The sequence below is a fragment of the Nicotiana tabacum genome, chromosome 13, assembly GCF_000715075.1.
Source record: "Nicotiana tabacum cultivar K326 chromosome 13, ASM71507v2, whole genome shotgun sequence".
Classification (NCBI taxonomy): Eukaryota; Viridiplantae; Streptophyta; class Magnoliopsida; order Solanales; family Solanaceae; genus Nicotiana; species Nicotiana tabacum.
Genome location: NC_134092.1, coordinates 122,800,407 through 122,818,719, shown reverse-complemented (window position 1 = coordinate 122,818,719; position 18,313 = coordinate 122,800,407). Strand labels below are relative to the sequence as shown.

General features: G+C 39.5%; 1 protein-coding gene across 1 annotated transcript; it reads left to right on the top strand.

Moving 5' to 3' along the window:
* Window positions 1-8,589: 8,589 nt before the first annotated feature.
* Window positions 8,590-18,243, top strand: LOC107771151 (acyl-CoA-binding domain-containing protein 4). Its single transcript, XM_016590475.2, has 14 exons — window positions 8,590-8,739; window positions 9,980-10,107; window positions 10,337-10,414; window positions 10,543-10,623; window positions 10,820-10,886; window positions 10,972-11,033; window positions 11,236-11,375; window positions 11,444-11,570; window positions 11,714-11,828; window positions 11,941-12,029; window positions 16,453-16,536; window positions 16,827-17,147; window positions 17,230-17,289; window positions 17,796-18,243. The coding sequence occupies exons 2-14, from the start codon at window positions 10,012-10,014 to the stop codon at window positions 17,958-17,960; spliced, it is 1,485 nt and encodes a 494-aa protein (XP_016445961.2). The 5' UTR covers window positions 8,590-8,739; window positions 9,980-10,011; the 3' UTR covers window positions 17,961-18,243.
* Window positions 18,244-18,313: the final 70 nt, after the last annotated feature.

Below are 18,313 nucleotides of genomic sequence, written 5' to 3'. Positions count from 1 at the left end.
CTTCTAGTATTCCTGTTGTGAAGGAAGACTGTCGCTGTCATGATTTGAATATTGTTGCTCCTGATCTATTGGAGCAAGTGACCCTACCCAAGGAGGGTTTTTCATATTTTTACACGTATCCCTTTACTTTGGGTGAGTTCTCTTTGAGTGGAGAGCTTGACTCCGTTATTGCGGAGTTTTGCCTCTGCTATCAGGTGTGTTTGGCACAAGTAAGTCTTTCTGTGTGGAGGACGGTTGCTTACCTTCAGTGTTTGTGCCAGGAGACGGGAGAAGAGCTAACCTTAGCTCATATGATGAATCTCTATTCTCCCAAGATCTTCCGTGGGGGAATGATATACCTCTGCAAGAGTGGCCACATGCTCTGTTGTCTAGCATGGATGACGAAAATGACCGTGGGTGAATGGAACGGTTCGTTGCAGTTGCCACCAATGATATCATTCCGGCAACGGCTTCATCCTTTCCGGCCGTTTGGAATCGCACTCGTAAGCTCTTTATTTAATATTTCTTTTTATTAAATATTATTCTATACCAATATTGATCCTCTATCCTTCGTCTATTTCAGCAACCCGATAGATCCTGCCAGCAGTTGAAGGTTTGGATCGGTGGGTCCAGAAGATCTTGGATGTTACGACGCCTGAAACTCGCTTGTGGAAAGAACTGGCCCCTAAATACTGGTGGAAGGTCAAAAATCATGGTAATTCAAACTCATTGTGTTTTAATTTTTCATGTGAAGAACTTGATTGATCCTTTCTAAATTGTCTATGAAATCAGGTCTACATGCGGGCTCTATTTATGTCCCCGAGGAGGACATCTTGGTTGATCCTGCTAATGCGGCGAGGCTGCTTCAGGAGGTGATTACTCAAATAGGTATCTATGGGCCTGCTTCGGGTACAAGTGTATCATTACGGAGTTCCCGACAGGAGGATAAATAACCGAAAAGAAGACGCTCCTCCACGGCCGGGGAAAAAAATAAGAGGGCCAAGACTGCTGCCCCCGAGTCATCTATGGTAGTGATGATGTTTGGCCCTCCTTCCAGGCCGGTCGTAGACACCATGATGATCGATGATGATGAAGAAGCTAGTGATGAGGCAATTTTTCTACATAGAAGACGATGATCCTCATTATCTCAATAGGATGCTCGCCCCATTGAGATTGTTACACCGATCGAAGACGATTTTTCGACACTTTGGGGAGAGTTTGATTTGGTAGATAATGCCAACTCCTGTCTTCGGGCCCCAATTGTTGTGCCCGGTATTGTGGGTCTGAGTACTGAGTCCCTGCCGTCTTTGATTGGCGAGCATCCAATAACCAGCAACTGAATTCGATGCAGTTGTTTCTCACTCTTCAAACTCATGAGCTACATGCACATGCTGAGCTTCTGAGTTTGTGCCCGGTATTGCGGGAGAATTCTTGTTGAACAATGCCATGTACAATGCCGCATCGGTATATTCTTTACTTCTTTTGTTGTTTCTACTATTTTTGTATAAACACATCCTGAGTTTGTTTTTCTCACTTTATAGGCCAACTTTCTTGCCTCCGAGGGCCTTCGAATGTTAATTAGGGAAAAGGAGGAACTTACCTCCGAGCGGGATCGACTTTTGGTTAAACGGGACCAAGCTGAGGTTGGAAACTCGTTTGCCGAGGCTGTTGTGTTGGAAACTCGTTTGCAGCAAAGTGAGCAGTAAGTGGAGACCCTTAGCCAAGAGATTGTCCCTTTGAGGGTCCAATTTGAAGAGGCTAAGTCCAAATGGGTTGAAGTCCATATGCCATTCTTGCTGCATCCGATCGTGAGACTACCTATGCTGAAAGATTGAACAACTTAGAGGCAACCTTGAATTCCAAGGCTGAAGAATCTGCAGCTGTAGAGGTGAAATATGCCCAGCTTGAGGAGAAGCACAAGAGGACCATTAAGCATAATAAGAGTTTCAACTTTACTGTCCGCGAGCTCGATGTTAGCCTCAAGTCCATTAGATGCGCCCAGAAAAACCTTTCTGCCGAGGTCACCCAACTCAAAGAAGAACTCAAGCGCCGATCGGCTTCCCTTATTGTAGAGAAAACTTATGCTATGTACAACATGAGGAGAAAAACCTTGAAAGAGGTCAAAGATGGTATCATTGATTTTGATGTCGAAATTGCTAAGGCTCGTGAGCTTGAGTTAGCTGCTAAAAGTGGTCTCCCAGCAAGGTTTGATGCTCCTGGTCCTTCTAGTTCTGGTTCCGAGTTTTCGAGAACTAAAGAAGAATCGGAGGATGATAATGCTGAAGGCCAAACTGGTGAAGATCAAAATATTGAGCCATCGGTGGATCTATCTACTGCTCCCGGGGACGCAAACATTTCTCTTCCTCCGAGTTCCGGAGATACTGCAGTTTAACTTTTCTTTTTCTTTTTCCAATTCTTGTATCTGTGCCGTTTTGGCATGCTATTGTAAATAGAAACATCTTTTTGCTCAAGTTTTTGTTTGAGTTTTTCTTTCATTTAAATACTCATGCAAGTCTTTAACCTTTGCATTTTCTTCCCTTTTCTTAAGAGTTCAGCGCAAGTTTTTCTGTTTGCGTCTTATTATGTAAAGCCTTGGGTGTATTTTCCCTGAACGTATTTTGATTTCGGACATAAATTCTTCTGAAACCAACCCTTTATCGTGAGAGTTTTTATAAGAGAGGGCCCTCTTATGTTTACGGTGCTCTTGAGGAGGACGTCTGTTGTTCATTACGACACTAGCATTTGAAGTACTTGTTTAACTTTCAAATGATAAAGTTAATTTATCGTTCAGACAAGAAACATGATGAAAACAAAAGGATTTCATTTCACTTTATTCCTTCTATTTTTTTAAAGTACATAAGCATTTGCTATGCTAAAAAAATATTGCCATTACTTATGGCTGATTTGTACAACTTATTTCTACAAGGCTGTACGCGCAGTCCTCGGTCCCGATGATACAATTATATTTCCGATTTTTCATTCATGGTTGACGTGGCTTGTCATTGAATCTTCATATCATTCCCCCTAGTGTTCGAATGCGAATAATGCAAATTAGAACACTAGAAGTCTTATATCTTCGAGGATTCCACCAATGAATTACTAGATAATCCTTAACTAGGTAACATACTTTACTTTCCCTCAGGAATTTATGCTATCGTGTGAAGGACTATCTAACAATCCTCTAGTGGTTTGCGCTCGTCAACGGTCAAGTAACCTTTGCTCATAGCAAACTTAACTTCCGGTGGGAATTTGTTATAGAACAAAATATTATCTAACCATCCCCGAGTGGATCTTTGCTTGTGTGCCTTGCTATTAAAGGTCTTATTGATGTTGTCTTCGTAGTATGCTTTCTGTTACTGCCTTATTAAAAACCTTACCAGAAAACCCAATTGGGACAAAAATCGAACGAAGGGAAAAAGAGTGTAACACATACTTTCCGTTCGGATAATATTTATCAGCAATAATATCTTTTGAGGTGCATCACGTTCCAGTTGATGGGCAATTTTTCACCATTTTGGTTCTCCAATTCATATGAACCTTTTCTGGTGACAATTAAAACCCAGTAGGGGCCTTCCTACATTGGGCCTAACTTTCATGCGTTGGTCTCCCAGGTGTTTTGAGTTACTTTTCTTAGGAGCAGGTCTCCTACTTTGAAATAATGGAGGTTGGCTTTTCGATTATAATACCGCTCCATTTTCTGCTTTTAGGTTGCCATTCTTATATAAGCCAAGTCCCTGCGCTCATCTAGTAGCTCCAAGTTGACTGACATTGCTTTGTTGTTTGATTCTTCTTCTGCTTGGAAATATCTCAAGGTGGATTCCCTTACTTCTACTAGGATTAAAGCTTCTGCACCGTACACAAGGGAAAATGGCATTTCTCCTGTGCTCGATTTGGCTGTTGTTCGGTATGCCCATAGAACTCCAGATAATTCCTCGGGCCAATTACCTTTTGCTGCCTCCAACCTTTTCTTGAGGTTTTTAATAATTACTTTGTTCGTTGACTCCGCTTGACCGTTTGAGCTCGGATGATAGGGTGTAGATGTGATCCTTTTTATTTTAAATCTTCGAGGAACTTTGTAACTATTGCACCGATAAATTGAGGACCATTATCGCATGCTATCTCTTTTTGTATTCCGAACATGCAAATTATATTTTCCCTCAAGACATCCACTACTTCACACTCGCCGTTCTGATAAGGACTTGCTTTCACCCACTTAGAAAAATAGTCAGTCAAAATTAAAAGAAATCTTACCTTTCCGGGAGCCGGCGGTAGTGGTCCGACGATGTACATCCCCTATTTCATGAACGCCCATGGGTACATAATCGAATGTAAGGGTTCTGCCGGTAGATACACCAGCGGTGCGTAATGTTGGCACTTATCACATTTTTGTACTAAGTCTTTGGCATGTTGTTCTATGCGAGGCCAATAATATCATTCCCTTACCAACTTTAACACTAAGGAACCTGTGCCCAAATGGTTGTCGCATATCCCTTCGTGAACCTCTTTCATGACATAGTTAGCTTCGGATGCCCCTACGCATCGGGCCAGCAGGACTTGAAAATTTTTTCTATACAATTGACCTCTCTTAAAGCTATATTGCGTTGCTTTGGCTCACAACGCACGAGATTCTTTGGGGTCTTTGGGTAGCTTTCCGTGCTCGAGATAATCGATCATTTCATTTCTCTAGTCCCAGACCAAATTAGTCGCATTTGTCTCATAGTAACCATCTGTATCCAGGACTGAGTTCATCAGTTGTACTACCATCCCGGATTTCGATCCCTTTATTCCCGTTGATGATCCAAGGTTAGCCAACGCGTTTGCTTCTGCGTTTTCTTCCTTCGGGATATGAGTAATCGACCACTCCCGAAATAACGCCAACAAAGCCTATATCTTTACCACATATTGTTGTATGCGCTCCTCTTTGGTTTCAAAGATCCCGTAGACCTGATTTACCACCAGTTATGAGTCGCATTTGATTTCGATGACCTCAGAGTCAAAGTATTCGGGCCAATTCGAGCCCTGCAATCAAAGCTTCATACTCTGCTTAATTGTTAGTTAAAGAGACCATTGTACTGGATTGTCTTAGGGTTTTCCCCGAAGGTGTGATTAAGACTATACCAAGACTGGACCCTTTTATGTTGGAAGCTTCATACGTAAGTAAGGTCCAAACCCCTAATGTTGATTCTGACACCATTACTGCCTCCTTGGTTGCTAGAGGCAGTAATCCTGGACTGAAATCGGCCACGAAGTCAGCCAAGACTTGCGACTTAATTTCAATCCTTGGTTTTATATTTTGTGTTGAACTCACTCATTTCGTTGGCCCATTTGGACAATCTACCCAAAAGCTCAAGTTTATGGAAGATGTTCCGCAAAGGGAAAGTGTAAACCACGACTTTTGGGTGGCATTGGAAGTAGGGCCTCAACTTCCGAGCGGCGACTGCGAGAGCTAAGGACAATTTTTCCAAATATGGGTAATGATTTTATGCTCCCATTAAAATTTTACTAACATAATAAGTGGGAGATTACGTACCTTTGTCCTCACGGACTAAAACCGCACTTACCGCGACTTCCGAGACCGCGAGGTAGACTAACAACATTTCACCTTCTTTTGGTTTTGAAAGCAATGAAGGGCTTGGCAAGTACTTTTTCAAATCCCTCAAAGTCTGTTGGCACTCCGGGGTCCATTCGAAATTATTTTTCTTTTTGAGCAGTGCAAACAAACGATGACATTTTTTTGATGACCGGGAAATAAACTTGCTCAAAACTGCCAATCTCCTGTGAGCCTATGGACTTCCTTCACATTTGACAGTTGGTCCGGGATGTCTTCTATGGCCTTAATCTTATCGGAGTTTACCTCAATTCCCCTTTTACTATACCATAAATCTCAAAAACTTATCAGAGCTGACCTCGAACACGCATTTCTCGGGGTTAAATTTCATATTATGCTTCCTTAAGATGTCAAAAGTTTCTTACAGATGCTTAAGGTGATCACCTGCATTCAAAGACTTAACGAGCATATTGTCTATATAAAATTCCATAGTTTTCCCTATTTTATTTTCAGACATCTTGTTCACGAGCCGTTGATTATTGGCTTTGGCTTTTTTTAACCCGAACGACAACATATTGTAGCAATATGTACCGAAATTTGTTATAAATGAAGTTTTTTCCTGATCCTTCCGAGTTCATCTTAATTTGGTTGTACCCGGAATAAGCATGGAGGAAACTCATTAACTCGTTCTCGGCTGTGGCATCAATCATTTTATCAATGTTTAGCAGTGGGAACGAGTCCTTAGGGCATGCCTTATTAAGATCTTTATAATCTACACACATGCAAAAATTATTCTTCTTCTTAGGAACTACTACTACATTGGCTAACCAGTTTGGATATTTTACCTCTCGGATAACTAATATTAAGTAAGTGGGTTACCTCTTCTTTGACGAATTTATTCCTGGCTTCGACAATAGGGCGTTTCTTTTGTCTTACCGGAGGTATGGTGGGATCCAAGCTTAACTTGTGTACGACTACCTCTGTCGGGATACCTGTCATATCCTCATGCGACCATGCAAAACAATCGGCATTAGATTTAAGGAATTTAATAAAGTCAGACCTGAGCTCCGGGTGTAGTCCTGTCCCCAAGTGGAACTTCCTTTCTAGGAATTCTTCGAACAATGCAACTTGCTCAATTTCTTATGTTGTGGATTTCGTTGCATTCGTCTCTTATGGAACCTGAAAATATCTCGACACCTGATAATATTCCGACGCCTATGCCCCCGGGCTAACTTCTTCTAGTTCGGGAGCAAGTGCTGGTTCCTGTAATTGCTATGTCGCACATTCCTTTCCTTTGCCACTGGAGACCGAAATTGCATTCATCTCCCTTGACGCCGGTTGGTCACCCTTTATCCGCTTAATTCCTTCAGGTGTTGGAAACTTCAACAATTGATGATATGTTGATGATACAACTTTCATCTCGTGCAACCATGGCCTTCCCACCATCTACCACTTCGAAGAGAGTTATTTTCATTACTTCTTCGGCATTTGTGAGAAATAAAATTTCTCATTGGGTTGTCACGCTCGTGAGGTTGAATCCGGCGAGGAGCTTTGTGGCCGGAATAATGCTTCCGATGAGTTTAGCGTGCTCTAATACTCTCCATTGTATGATATTAGCTGAACTTCCTGGATCCACTAGAACACGTTTAATCTTAACATCTAGCACATTTAAAGAAATTACCAGTGCGACATTATGTGTTAGCAGCAATCCATCAGCGTCTTCCTCCGTAAGAGTGATATCGTCTTCCCGAAGCCTTTTGCTATGAGTTATTAATACTTTCGTCTTTTTTGCTGCCGAAAAGGTGACCCCGTTGATCTCGTTTTCTCTAAAGATCATATTGTTCGTTTGGCACGGGGGATCTTCTCCTTATTTCGAGGGTTCCGCATCATCCCAGTTACGACCATAATTGTTCTTAGCTAGGTTACTCAAGAATTTTCCGAGGTGACCATTCTTCAATAATGTTGCCACTTCTTCCCTGAGGTGTCGACAGCCCCCTGTCCGGTGGCCATTCGTCCCATGGTATTCACACGATAAGTTGGGATCCCTTTGGCTGGGATAACATCTCATTGGTTTTGGGAATCGTGCTTCTTTGATGTTTTTCATAGCTGACACTAACTCCACTGTACTAATGTTGAAGTTGTATTCCAATAACTTGGGGTAAGAAGGATCCCATGATCCTCACGCTTCTTTATCTTGCAGTGATCTATTATTCCGACCGCGATCAATCCTTCTGTCCACGATGAACTTGTCCACTGTCCGGAAGCCTCTGCTGTGACTTTCGGTCTGTTCGTAGGGCAAAAACCGGCCCCTCGAAGTCCGTCCGTCCATGTCGTAATCATCTTTTGATTTTTCTCTGTTCTTCTCCCGTCCTTTGGCCGATGATGGAAAACCAACCTGATCATCTTCGATCTTTATCTTTGATTCGTACCAGTTGTGGATATCTGCCCAAGTCGTTGCTTGAAACTCAAGTAGGCTTTCCTTTAGTTTCCGGGAAACGTCTGAACTTCTCGTATTCAATCCCTTGGTGAATGCTTCAGCAACCCATTCATCCGGGATAGTTGGGAGCAACATTCTCTCCTTCTGGAAACGGGTAACGAATTCTCGTAGTAACTCGGGCTCTTCTTGCGCAATCCTGAATATGTTAGTCTTTCGGGCCTGCACTTTTCTGGCCCCGGCATGAGCCTTGATGAAAGAGTCCGCGAGCATCTCAAAGGAGTCTATGGAATGCTCGTTTAACAGTGAATACCGCATCAAGGCTCCCCTCATGAGAGTTTCTCCAAATTTCTTCAGCAAAACAGATTCAATTTCGTGAGGATCTAAATCATTTCCCTTCACCGCCATTGTGTAAGTGGTAACGTGCTCCTAAGGGTCTGAAGTTCCGTCATACTTGGCACATCGGGCATTTTGAACCGCTTCGGGATTAATTCTGGTACCGCACATGACTTGTATGACAATTGAGTATAATTCTTTGAGTTTGGCCTTTCACATAATATTTTATGTGAACAACAAGTTAGATTTATTTTATTAAAATTGTTTTAGTACGTTTTTATACTCCATCTAATTTTAGTAACCAAATAAAAAGGAACTCGAGACCATCCCAAGATCTCATTCCGTTACCTTTAGTCCGTTCACTCCCATTGTTCCTCCGGAGATCGGACGATTCCCGCCGTCCGATCTCAGCTCATTTTCAGATCCGTATCCGCAATTTGCTGTAAGTTTCTTTTATTCTGTTTAAATCATTTTTCTGTCCAATTATGTTGATTTGTCAATGAATTTTATATGTGAAAAATTACTGTATTCATATAATTCTGATATGCTTGACGATTTTCCCAAATGGATTGATGCGAAAATCAGCATTTTTGATAACCCTTTTTTTTTTTTTTGTTGTATTTTTTTTTGGTAAAATTGTGTATTTTTTCAATGCAATTTATGATAGAAAATAATCGAAATGAGAGATTACTAAATTGTAGATTTTACCTAAATGATCTGCTGCATGTAATTGTTAGTTGAGATTCACACATGTATAGGTTTTTAGAGTATACAAGATTTGTGGCGGAATTATTCAGTTAGCTAAGAGACATTTGTGGGTTCTTTTTTCCAGCAATACTGATGAAGCTGAGATTAATTAAATTGTCATTTATAAAGTTATGTTGCTTGGTTCATATAGTTCTCTTTGTTTTGTTTGATCTTGCTAAAAATCCAGTCTTTTGATTGTTTTCAGTTGCCAGCATTATTTTTTTGGTTGTTAATTCCAGTGATTTGGTACATTTTATAGCATTAAGTTTGACAGATCTTAATATCTCACCTATTTTTGATTGATCTTTAACTGATTCTTTTCTTTAGAAACGGAATATCATGCTTTGATTAACTTGTGTATGCACCTGACTGTGTTTTTATGATGTAAGCTATTGACGTAAATTCTCATTTCAAGTTGAGTTTTCCTAGCATCTGATTTTCAGTTCTTGTTTTGCACTGTATTGGGGAATTTTGTTTTGAATTGTTATTTTAAGGTTTATTTAAAATATAGTACATTATGCGCTGAAATATATTTATATATACACAATAATTAGTAAGTTTTGAAAACTTAACAACTTAAATTTTAGGTTACTATTTGTGTTACTTTCTAATCAATTAAGCAAACATTGTTCATTAGAAAAAATCCAATTTTTAACCAAATTCAGTTCCATAATTGGTTGTAAAAATTGATGGATAACTGGTTAGCGGGATTTCCTATAAGCTGCTCCCGCTCAAGCAAAGGGTTGGCTCAGCTCTTGATAAACAACAGCCCACCCTTTACCCCAAAAATTTTCACTCTCTTTATGAGGAACAGAATTCATTATTCTTTACTATCATCAAACTCTGGTTCTATATTTCGATTTCATAACGCGTAATGTATGATGTTATGTGCTCTGCTATACCTGTAACTGATTTCTTTGGTGCTGTCCAAACAGACAAGTTTGCTTGAGATCAAAATTAAGCTGCTATGGGATCTGATGGTCAAAATTGGTATTTCGATTTAACCTATGACCAATGGACTCCTCTGTCTGTCTCTGGTCCGAGACCAGCTGCACGCTACAAGGTTTCCCTACTTCTATGTTTTATATTAACCTACATGATCACATTGTGCAAGATCTTGTATTGGTTATGCCATTTTTGACTTCTTTGTTTCTTCCATTGAAGCTTTATAACAGTGTTGTCATGCATATTCTGATTCTTTTCTTTATCCCAATATGGTACTTTTATTTCGTGGGTCTTCTGATTATATCTTGGGCTGTTACTTCTTATACGACTTTCTTATTGCACTGTAGCATGCAGCTGCTACAGTTGATGGAAAATTATACATCATTGGTGGAAGTCGTAATGGACGATACCTGTCTGACATTCAGGTATTTGGTCGATCTTATGATCAATTTTTCTTGTTTGACAATTCCAAGTATTTTTCCAGTTTTATAACAGTTTTTGATTTCACGTACACTGATGTTCTTTTCTTTCTTTATTTAATTCCATTCCAAAGGTTTTTGATCTAAAGAGTTTGACATGGTCCGTTATAAAGTTGAATTCTGGAGTTCTTCCAGCTACCTCTGGCCACAATATGGTGAGAATTGACCTAATATTATTATGTTTCACCTGTTAATTGCTTTATTTGCTGTATCTGCTTTTTTTTTTCTCCTTCAATTTTATATGTTTGTTTAGTCAGGTAATTTCCATTTCACTCGCTCTAGCTAATAACCAATGATGTATGATTTCTCTTCTCTTCTTGTTCCGGTGCTGCTCTTTGACATTGTTGGCAGATTAAGTGGGAAAATAAACTTCTATTTCTTGCTGGTCACTCAAAGGATGTTTCTGATACAGTAACAGGTTTGTTGTCCTTTGGAGCCTTTTAAAACTAGGAACCGATGCTTATTCATCTTAAATTCAAATCTTCTTGGTGTATCTTTTGCAGTTCGGTTCATCGATCTTCAATCATATGAATGTGGTGTCATAGAGACCTTTGGAAAACTTCCGGTAAGTAACCATCCTCCTCTAAGGTTTCACTCTTTCCCTTTCATAGCCTTCTTTTTGGGCAATTCTAGAACTTTTTGGAACTACACGAGTCTCGCTCTCACTTCATGGTGTATCTGCTGGTCACCTTACTACTGATTGCCGTTATGTTGCTTCTTTCTAGTTGAGAGCTGTAATGTTGCTTCTTGTCTATTGTGTCTTCCAGGTAGCCCGAGGTGGGCAATCTGTTACCATTTTTGGATCTAAACTCATAATGTTTGGTGGAGAAGACCGGAATAGGTTTCTGCTAAATGATGTTAATGTTCTTGATCTAGAGACAATGACTTGGAGTACTGTTGAGACCACGTAAGTATCTGACTAAATTTATTTCTTCACTAATTATGTGTCTGCATTAATTCATTGTGCTTTGATAGGCAGACATCCCCAGCTCCCAGATTCGATCATACAGCTGCACTCCATGCCGATCGCTACCTTCTGATTCTGGGTGGATGTTCTCATTCAGTATTTTTCAACGATCTTCATGTCCTTGACTTGGAAACGGTATAGTTTACCTGTTTGGATGCAGCCATTTTAGTACTCACGATGCAGCCATTTTGTCCTTTGAATGATCTCCAATAAAAGTACTATTAATAATTGTAGTCAGTTGGATTGTAAAATTAAGAAAACCTCCTCTTCATTGGCAGATGGAATGGTCGCGACCACAACTTCAGGGGGATCTGGTTAGTCCAAGAGCTGGTCATGCTGGTGTTACTCTAGGTGACAACTGGTATATCGTTGGTGGTGGAGATAACAGAAGCGGTAAGTAAAACATTTAAGCAGCCTCTTCAATCATACCCTCTGTGCATTCTGACTTATGATGCACAGATCTTTTTATTTCTATTTTTATGTTTAAATGTTATTCTTTTTGCAGGTGTGCCAGAAACTCTTGTGTTAAATATGTCGAAGCTTGTAGTTTCAGTATTAGCAACTGTAAAGGGGAGAGATCCGCTCGCAAGTGAGGTTATCATCTGCTAACTATCTCCCCCAGCGTTATATTTTCTGCAATGGACCTTCTTCCTGGAAATTAGATATCCCCTTTTTTAAGGAAGAATATCTTTCCCTTAACGCAGTGGTATCTGTTGGACTGACATCATGTTGGTATATCTAAGGTTTCTTTACTGAAAACTTCTAGTAACCTTAGATATGGCAATTTTGGGGGGGGGGTTGCGGGGCGGGTTCAGCCTTAACCCACATAAAGTTCAACCCGCCCTGCCCCGCATAGCAAAATATTCTGTTTTCAAACCGCCCTGCCCAGCCCCGCAAAAACCCGCCCCGCCCCGCCCCGCCCTGCAAAGCAAAAACAAAATCCTTTTTTCATTTTAACGAGTAGTTTCTCTTTGAATTTTTTTTCCAAAAAAATTAACGATAACCTATGACCTTCTTTTCTCTTTTTCTCGGTAGTTCCAGCTATGTCAATAATGTATTCCATGTGCTACTGTATGTCTACTCCTAATCTTGTTAGAAAATATCTTTTAGCATATTACTCCATAACAAAGTAGTAATTTGATTAGTGAGTTAATTATAATAATCAATTTTAAATATATCTTCTTAAAACTAGTATGCTACATTAGATAAATTTGTCAAAGAGCGCTAGTCAGATATGGTCCTTATAGAACAGTTTAAGAAAATTAAGGAAAACAAAAAAGAAGAAAATGAGCTTGAATTATTGGTAATATCTGAATATGTTCAGATTTATAGCTAGAATATATTGTATGACCCACACCTTTAAGTTTAAAGGAGCAAGAAAAGAGGAGATTAATGAACTAACAAAATTTAAAATAAAAATAAAATATAAAGACGAGCAAGGGAAAATTTATAAAACAGATTACAATTGAGAAAGCAGATAACATCTTTACGAAAACATTTGAATCTTCTTCGACGAAAAGCATCAAATGCGCGATGCAGGTATTAAACAAATGCATAACCCGCAACCGTAGTTAAATTAAAAAAAAATACTTGAACCAGCCCCGCCCCCGCCCTGCACCGCATAAACTTAAACCCGCCCCGCCCCGCACCCGTCCCGCTTCGTTTGCCATCCCTAAGTAACCTGCCACGCCTCGCACCTGGGCCTGGACGTAATACGGTACCCGGTGCCTGACTACATGCGACCGAGTGAACCAACTGACTAGCTGAATCAACATCTGATATCATAACATACTGAATGCGGAAGATAAGCTAACACATGCTGATATGCTGAAAGTCTGAATGATATAAATTAAAATGCGAAAGCACTAATATAAGTTTGAAAACATATTTGTAGCCAACATTGCTTAACATGAAAAGCCTGTGACTGTCTAATTATTACTCTAGTCTATGAAGTAGTGTTATCAAAGGCGAAAAGCGCAAATAAAACGTGGGCTTTAATGAAAAAAGGCGCAACGGGAGAAAAAGTAAAAATATGCATGTAGTCCAAGACTAATCATTATATGCATGAATAACAAATATATGGGCAAAAAAATTGAAAAACAATTCACGATAAAGTGAAATATCAATTGTTTAAGGTCGCATGTTCAGGATTACACTCATTGACAATGAAAAGTATGCCTTAGAGTTTTGATGCGACACTAAAGCACCCACAAAGCGAGGCGAAGCGCTCAATGTGTTTTGAGTCTCGCTTCAGGGCTTAAGCGCGCCTTTGACAACACTGTTATGAAGCCTCTGATGAAGTACTGAAAACACTGACCTGTTTGTAAATACGTAAAGACTGTAAAGTAATGATAATGCCCCGAAAGAACTGGGGCCCACCAAATAGCTGGTAGGAGAATCCTAGCGCTCTGAATCGTCAACCTGTAAATCATTACCTGTATCGTGAGATGCAAGTCCCGGGCGAAAGGGACGTCAGTACATTTGAATTGCACTAGTATGTAAAACAGCTGAAAGAGAACTGTAAATGCTGAAACTGAAACTGAGCTGATAACTGAGAACTGATAACCGATAGCTGAAATGATATTTGTTGAAACTGAAACTGAAATGATAACTGATGAAATGGCAACTATAACTGATAATTGATAACTGAACAAAGGAAGTAAGGATATGGATACTCCCTCTTCTGAATGATGAACTACCTGTTTATCTAAATAAACTACGGCCTCAGGCACAATATATATATGCACAAGCTACTGCCTCGGGCCCAAGTATACGTATACATAACTACGGCCTCAGGCCCAAAGATGCATAAAGCATAAACTAAGACCTCAGGCCCAAACATGCATAAACTACGGCCTCAGGCCCAAATACAAGTGTTCAACATTCAGGGATTTAAAATTAGGATCTGAGTGTAATACATGATATTGAAATACTGAATCATACCGAGTTACATGATACTGGAATGCGGAATAGAACTAGACTGAGATATGTATTCATGAACTGATTATGAGAACTGAAGCTTCAACTGTTTATGACATGATGAGTAATCTAGACCGAGACTCATGGGCATCAAACACAACTCTATATTGATTACGCACTGAGCTCACAACGCTAGGAATAAAAGTCATGAACGAATTACGAAGCTAGAGAATAGAAGCCCTGCAACTATTCAAGGAACTAAGCTTTTCTAAGGCAATTAGTAATGTTGTAGAAGAAACGTTGTGTAGGGAGAATCCTTAACAGTCCCACACATAGAGAGTTAGCCTCACACACCTTAACTTCTCGCTCTTGAGCGTAATACAACATTCGCCAACTGTTTCAACTTTAATCTATAGCAATACAAGTCAAAAGGATCCCATATTAGCAATAATACTCATGTTTTGGTCACTTGGTGGGCATAAAGCTCCATAGCCCTTATTAATAGTGTTTCTACGGCCAACAACCCATTCGCTTGCTCTATGTTGATAATTCTAAAATCTCAAATTGTTATAATCAATATCATTCTTCATCACCCATAATATAGACAACACCCTTAATCAATATTCAGCAATCAACAACCCAAACCAATAATCGTTCATGCTTTTCTATCAAACCCATCAACTCATATCTCATGAACTTAGAGTCTACAATCACGAATCCAATGCTATAATCATTTAGAGGTGAAGATATTACTTTTTTTGACGTTCAATCCTCGTGAATTCGATTTCTAGGGTTTCTTTTCCCACCAATGATGTCTCAATCGAATATCTAATGATTTGGAGGGTTTACCCATGTTAATAAGGTGTTTGAGAATTAGAATTAACTTAGAATCATCATTGGAACTTACCTTGGATGTTGGAGGGACCTTGGAGGAAGTTATGTTCTTGAGAGCTTCCCTTTCTAGATCAAGTTTTCGTGTTTTGGGGTGTGGAGGACGAAGTAGGGCTTTTAAAACGACCCCCGGGGTACGCTCCCACGCAGCTGAAGGCCCAAACGCGTAGCAAGGGCAGTAGCATTGCCACAAGTGCGCTGCCGCGGGTGCGCACCTTGGCGCGCATACTGCGCATTGTTCAGTAAAACGCGCATAACTTTTTGCACAAAGATCCGTTAGGACTCCACAATATATCATTGGAAAGGTATTTCAAAGAGCTACAACTTTGATGTTTTAAGTTTTCCCAACTTCTCAGCATATTTTTACTAAATCCTGCTAGAAGACAGACCTTACATAAACTTAGTCGATTTTATCGAATCTTATGCACCTCACTCTCCGTCTTGATTCCAAAACAACTATTTCCACCCATACTCATCCCGATAGGATTTCACATGTCTAAACTATCAAATTAATACTCATTTAACACATCCACACCTAGTCCGAATTTACGGAGTGTTACATAACCTATCCAAAAAAAGACCTTTTAGTAAGCTATGGGACTATGTCCTTCACTCCTTGGTTAGAATTGTGTCGGGACACAGTTGAGCAGGTATTTGTAATATGTCGACACTGATGAACCAGCTCTACTCTTTCTATTTCAGTGGAGGAAATTATTCTTTCAACAAACTGAAGGAAAAAAATCTGAAATTGTGCCATGAAAAATAGTTAATGCGGAAAGAGAAAAATAATATTGATATGGGGAAATTTTTCACTTTACTTTGCTTCCCAGAATCAAATTGATTTTTCTACCAGTGAATCAAGGCTGTTCCTTCAATTGAAGTTAACTGTACAAATATGTTTAAAATCTCTTTTGTAATCTTAAAAAAATTTAAAGAGAGTGTGGTTGTAGTACACTTATCTAGAACTTGTAGATTTTGAGGAAACACTTGCTTAATTCTTGTAAACTCCATAACCCATAAGGGAAAAAATATTCTGGTAAACTCCATTAGCTTAAGATACTCTGTTCAATATGTTTATTTAGTAGCCATTGCCTAAGACAATATGATTTCCCAGTATTCATAAACTTCGTTGAGGTTGTGTATTTCTTTTTCTAAATTGGTCTTTAGGTTTTGTTGACGATTCTGTCTGATATGGCATTTGAAACAGGGACTGAGTGTGTCTTCAGCATTACTTGATGGTGAGAAATTCTTGGTTGCTTTTGGTGGCTACAATGGGAAGTACAATAACGAGGTATCTGCTAAATCCTTGATATTCGCTTTTCTTCAACAGCCTTAGAGTTTCTTGTGGGGAGATAAATGGATTACAGAAGCATTGGGTCATGTCTTCCTCTTTTGCTTCTCCATACATTTGATAAGCACCAAATCCAATTCATTGTCTCATATAACTATTACTTGACTGGGAAGGAGGGATTATTCATCATATGTTCGTTAGTTCTAGTCTGAGAGGAAATGGTATTAAGACTAAACGGTTTTGTGCTACGAAGCCTTCTTTCCTAAATTACTGCATTTCATTTGGCCTAGGTATATGTTATGAGGCCTAAACCAAGGGATGTATTACATCCCAAGATACTTCAGTCACCAGCGGCCGAAGCAGCAGCAGCTTCTGTTAGAGCTGCATATGCCTTAACTAAACCTGAAAAGTTGGATTTATCTGAAAGAGAAGATTCCAATTTTAAGGAAGTCCATGTTGATAACACTCAGCAAAAGCTTTCAGCCGAAATTAGTGCAATTGGACAACAAAAAAAGGCGTTGGAGTCATTGCTTGCAGACGTCCAAGCAGAAAATGCTAATCTCAAGGCCAAGATTGAAGAAGTCAATAACACTCATGCTGACTTGTCCAAGGTACTCTCATTAGAGTGATATGCTCTATAGGAATTGATAATCACGTACTTATCAATTCTTTACGTTCATTGCTTCATTACAGGAGCTTCAGTCAGTTCAAGGTCAACTTATATCTGAGAGATCAACATGTGCTAAACTGGAGGTTATACTTCTGACACTTCTTTCCTTTCTGAACTTAAAGTCTAATTCTCCCCTCCGTATCCTCTATCAGTGTTGTCAAAGGCTCATTTAAGGCGCGCTTAAGCCCTGAAGCTTACACAAGCTCAGGGAGGGCGCTTCGCGTCACTTAAGCTGCGCTTCAGTGTAGGCAAGGCACCAAGACATGCCCCTTATTGCCCATGAGTTCTATCTTGAATAGAGCAATGCTAGACTACAAATATAATCGGCAAATAAGTATATTAGCTGTTAAGAAAACAATATAAATGAATTTGTTACTTTTCTCTTGAATTACATGTATATTTTTATTTTTTTTCTTGCATTGCGCCTTTTTAAACTAAAACCCACACTTAAATTGCGCTTTGAGCTTAAAGCCCCAATTGACCTACAGTGCTTTTTAGAGCTTTTCACCTTTGACAATACTGTCCTATATCAGTGCAATCAAATCAAATATGTCTCAATTCAAAACATGAGCTTTTATATCATCCTCAGGCACAAATAACGGAGCTACAAAAGATGCTCGAATCCATGCAGTCTATAGAGGAGGAAGTTCAAGCTCTACGAAAAGAGAAATCTGAATTGGAACGTGACATGGAGCGTGCTGCATCTGTCCAGAAACAGGGCTCGGGCGGTGCTTGGAAGTGGATTACTGGATGAGCATGAAAATCAATTTGCGCATTTGCAACCTCAGTTTTTTTCCCCATTACTGCCAGTTTGCAAATCTTGTAATGCTGTTTTGTTAGAGGAAGTGCGACTTTGGAATTTTTGTTGAACATATATGGTTGTGTGAAGATTAGGAAATGATTGAAAAAACACATGTAGCATGCTTTTCACTTGCTTTCTTTATGTCATCTGTGGCACTAGCATTTTGTAATCGCAACTTTTAATTGTAGCAAATTCATTGTTTTTCAGTGTCATATATACCTCATTCATTTGTAAACTCTGTATGCTGTTCAGTATTATAAAGTTAGTAACATTGACCTCGGATTCTTAAGGACGTATAACAGTAT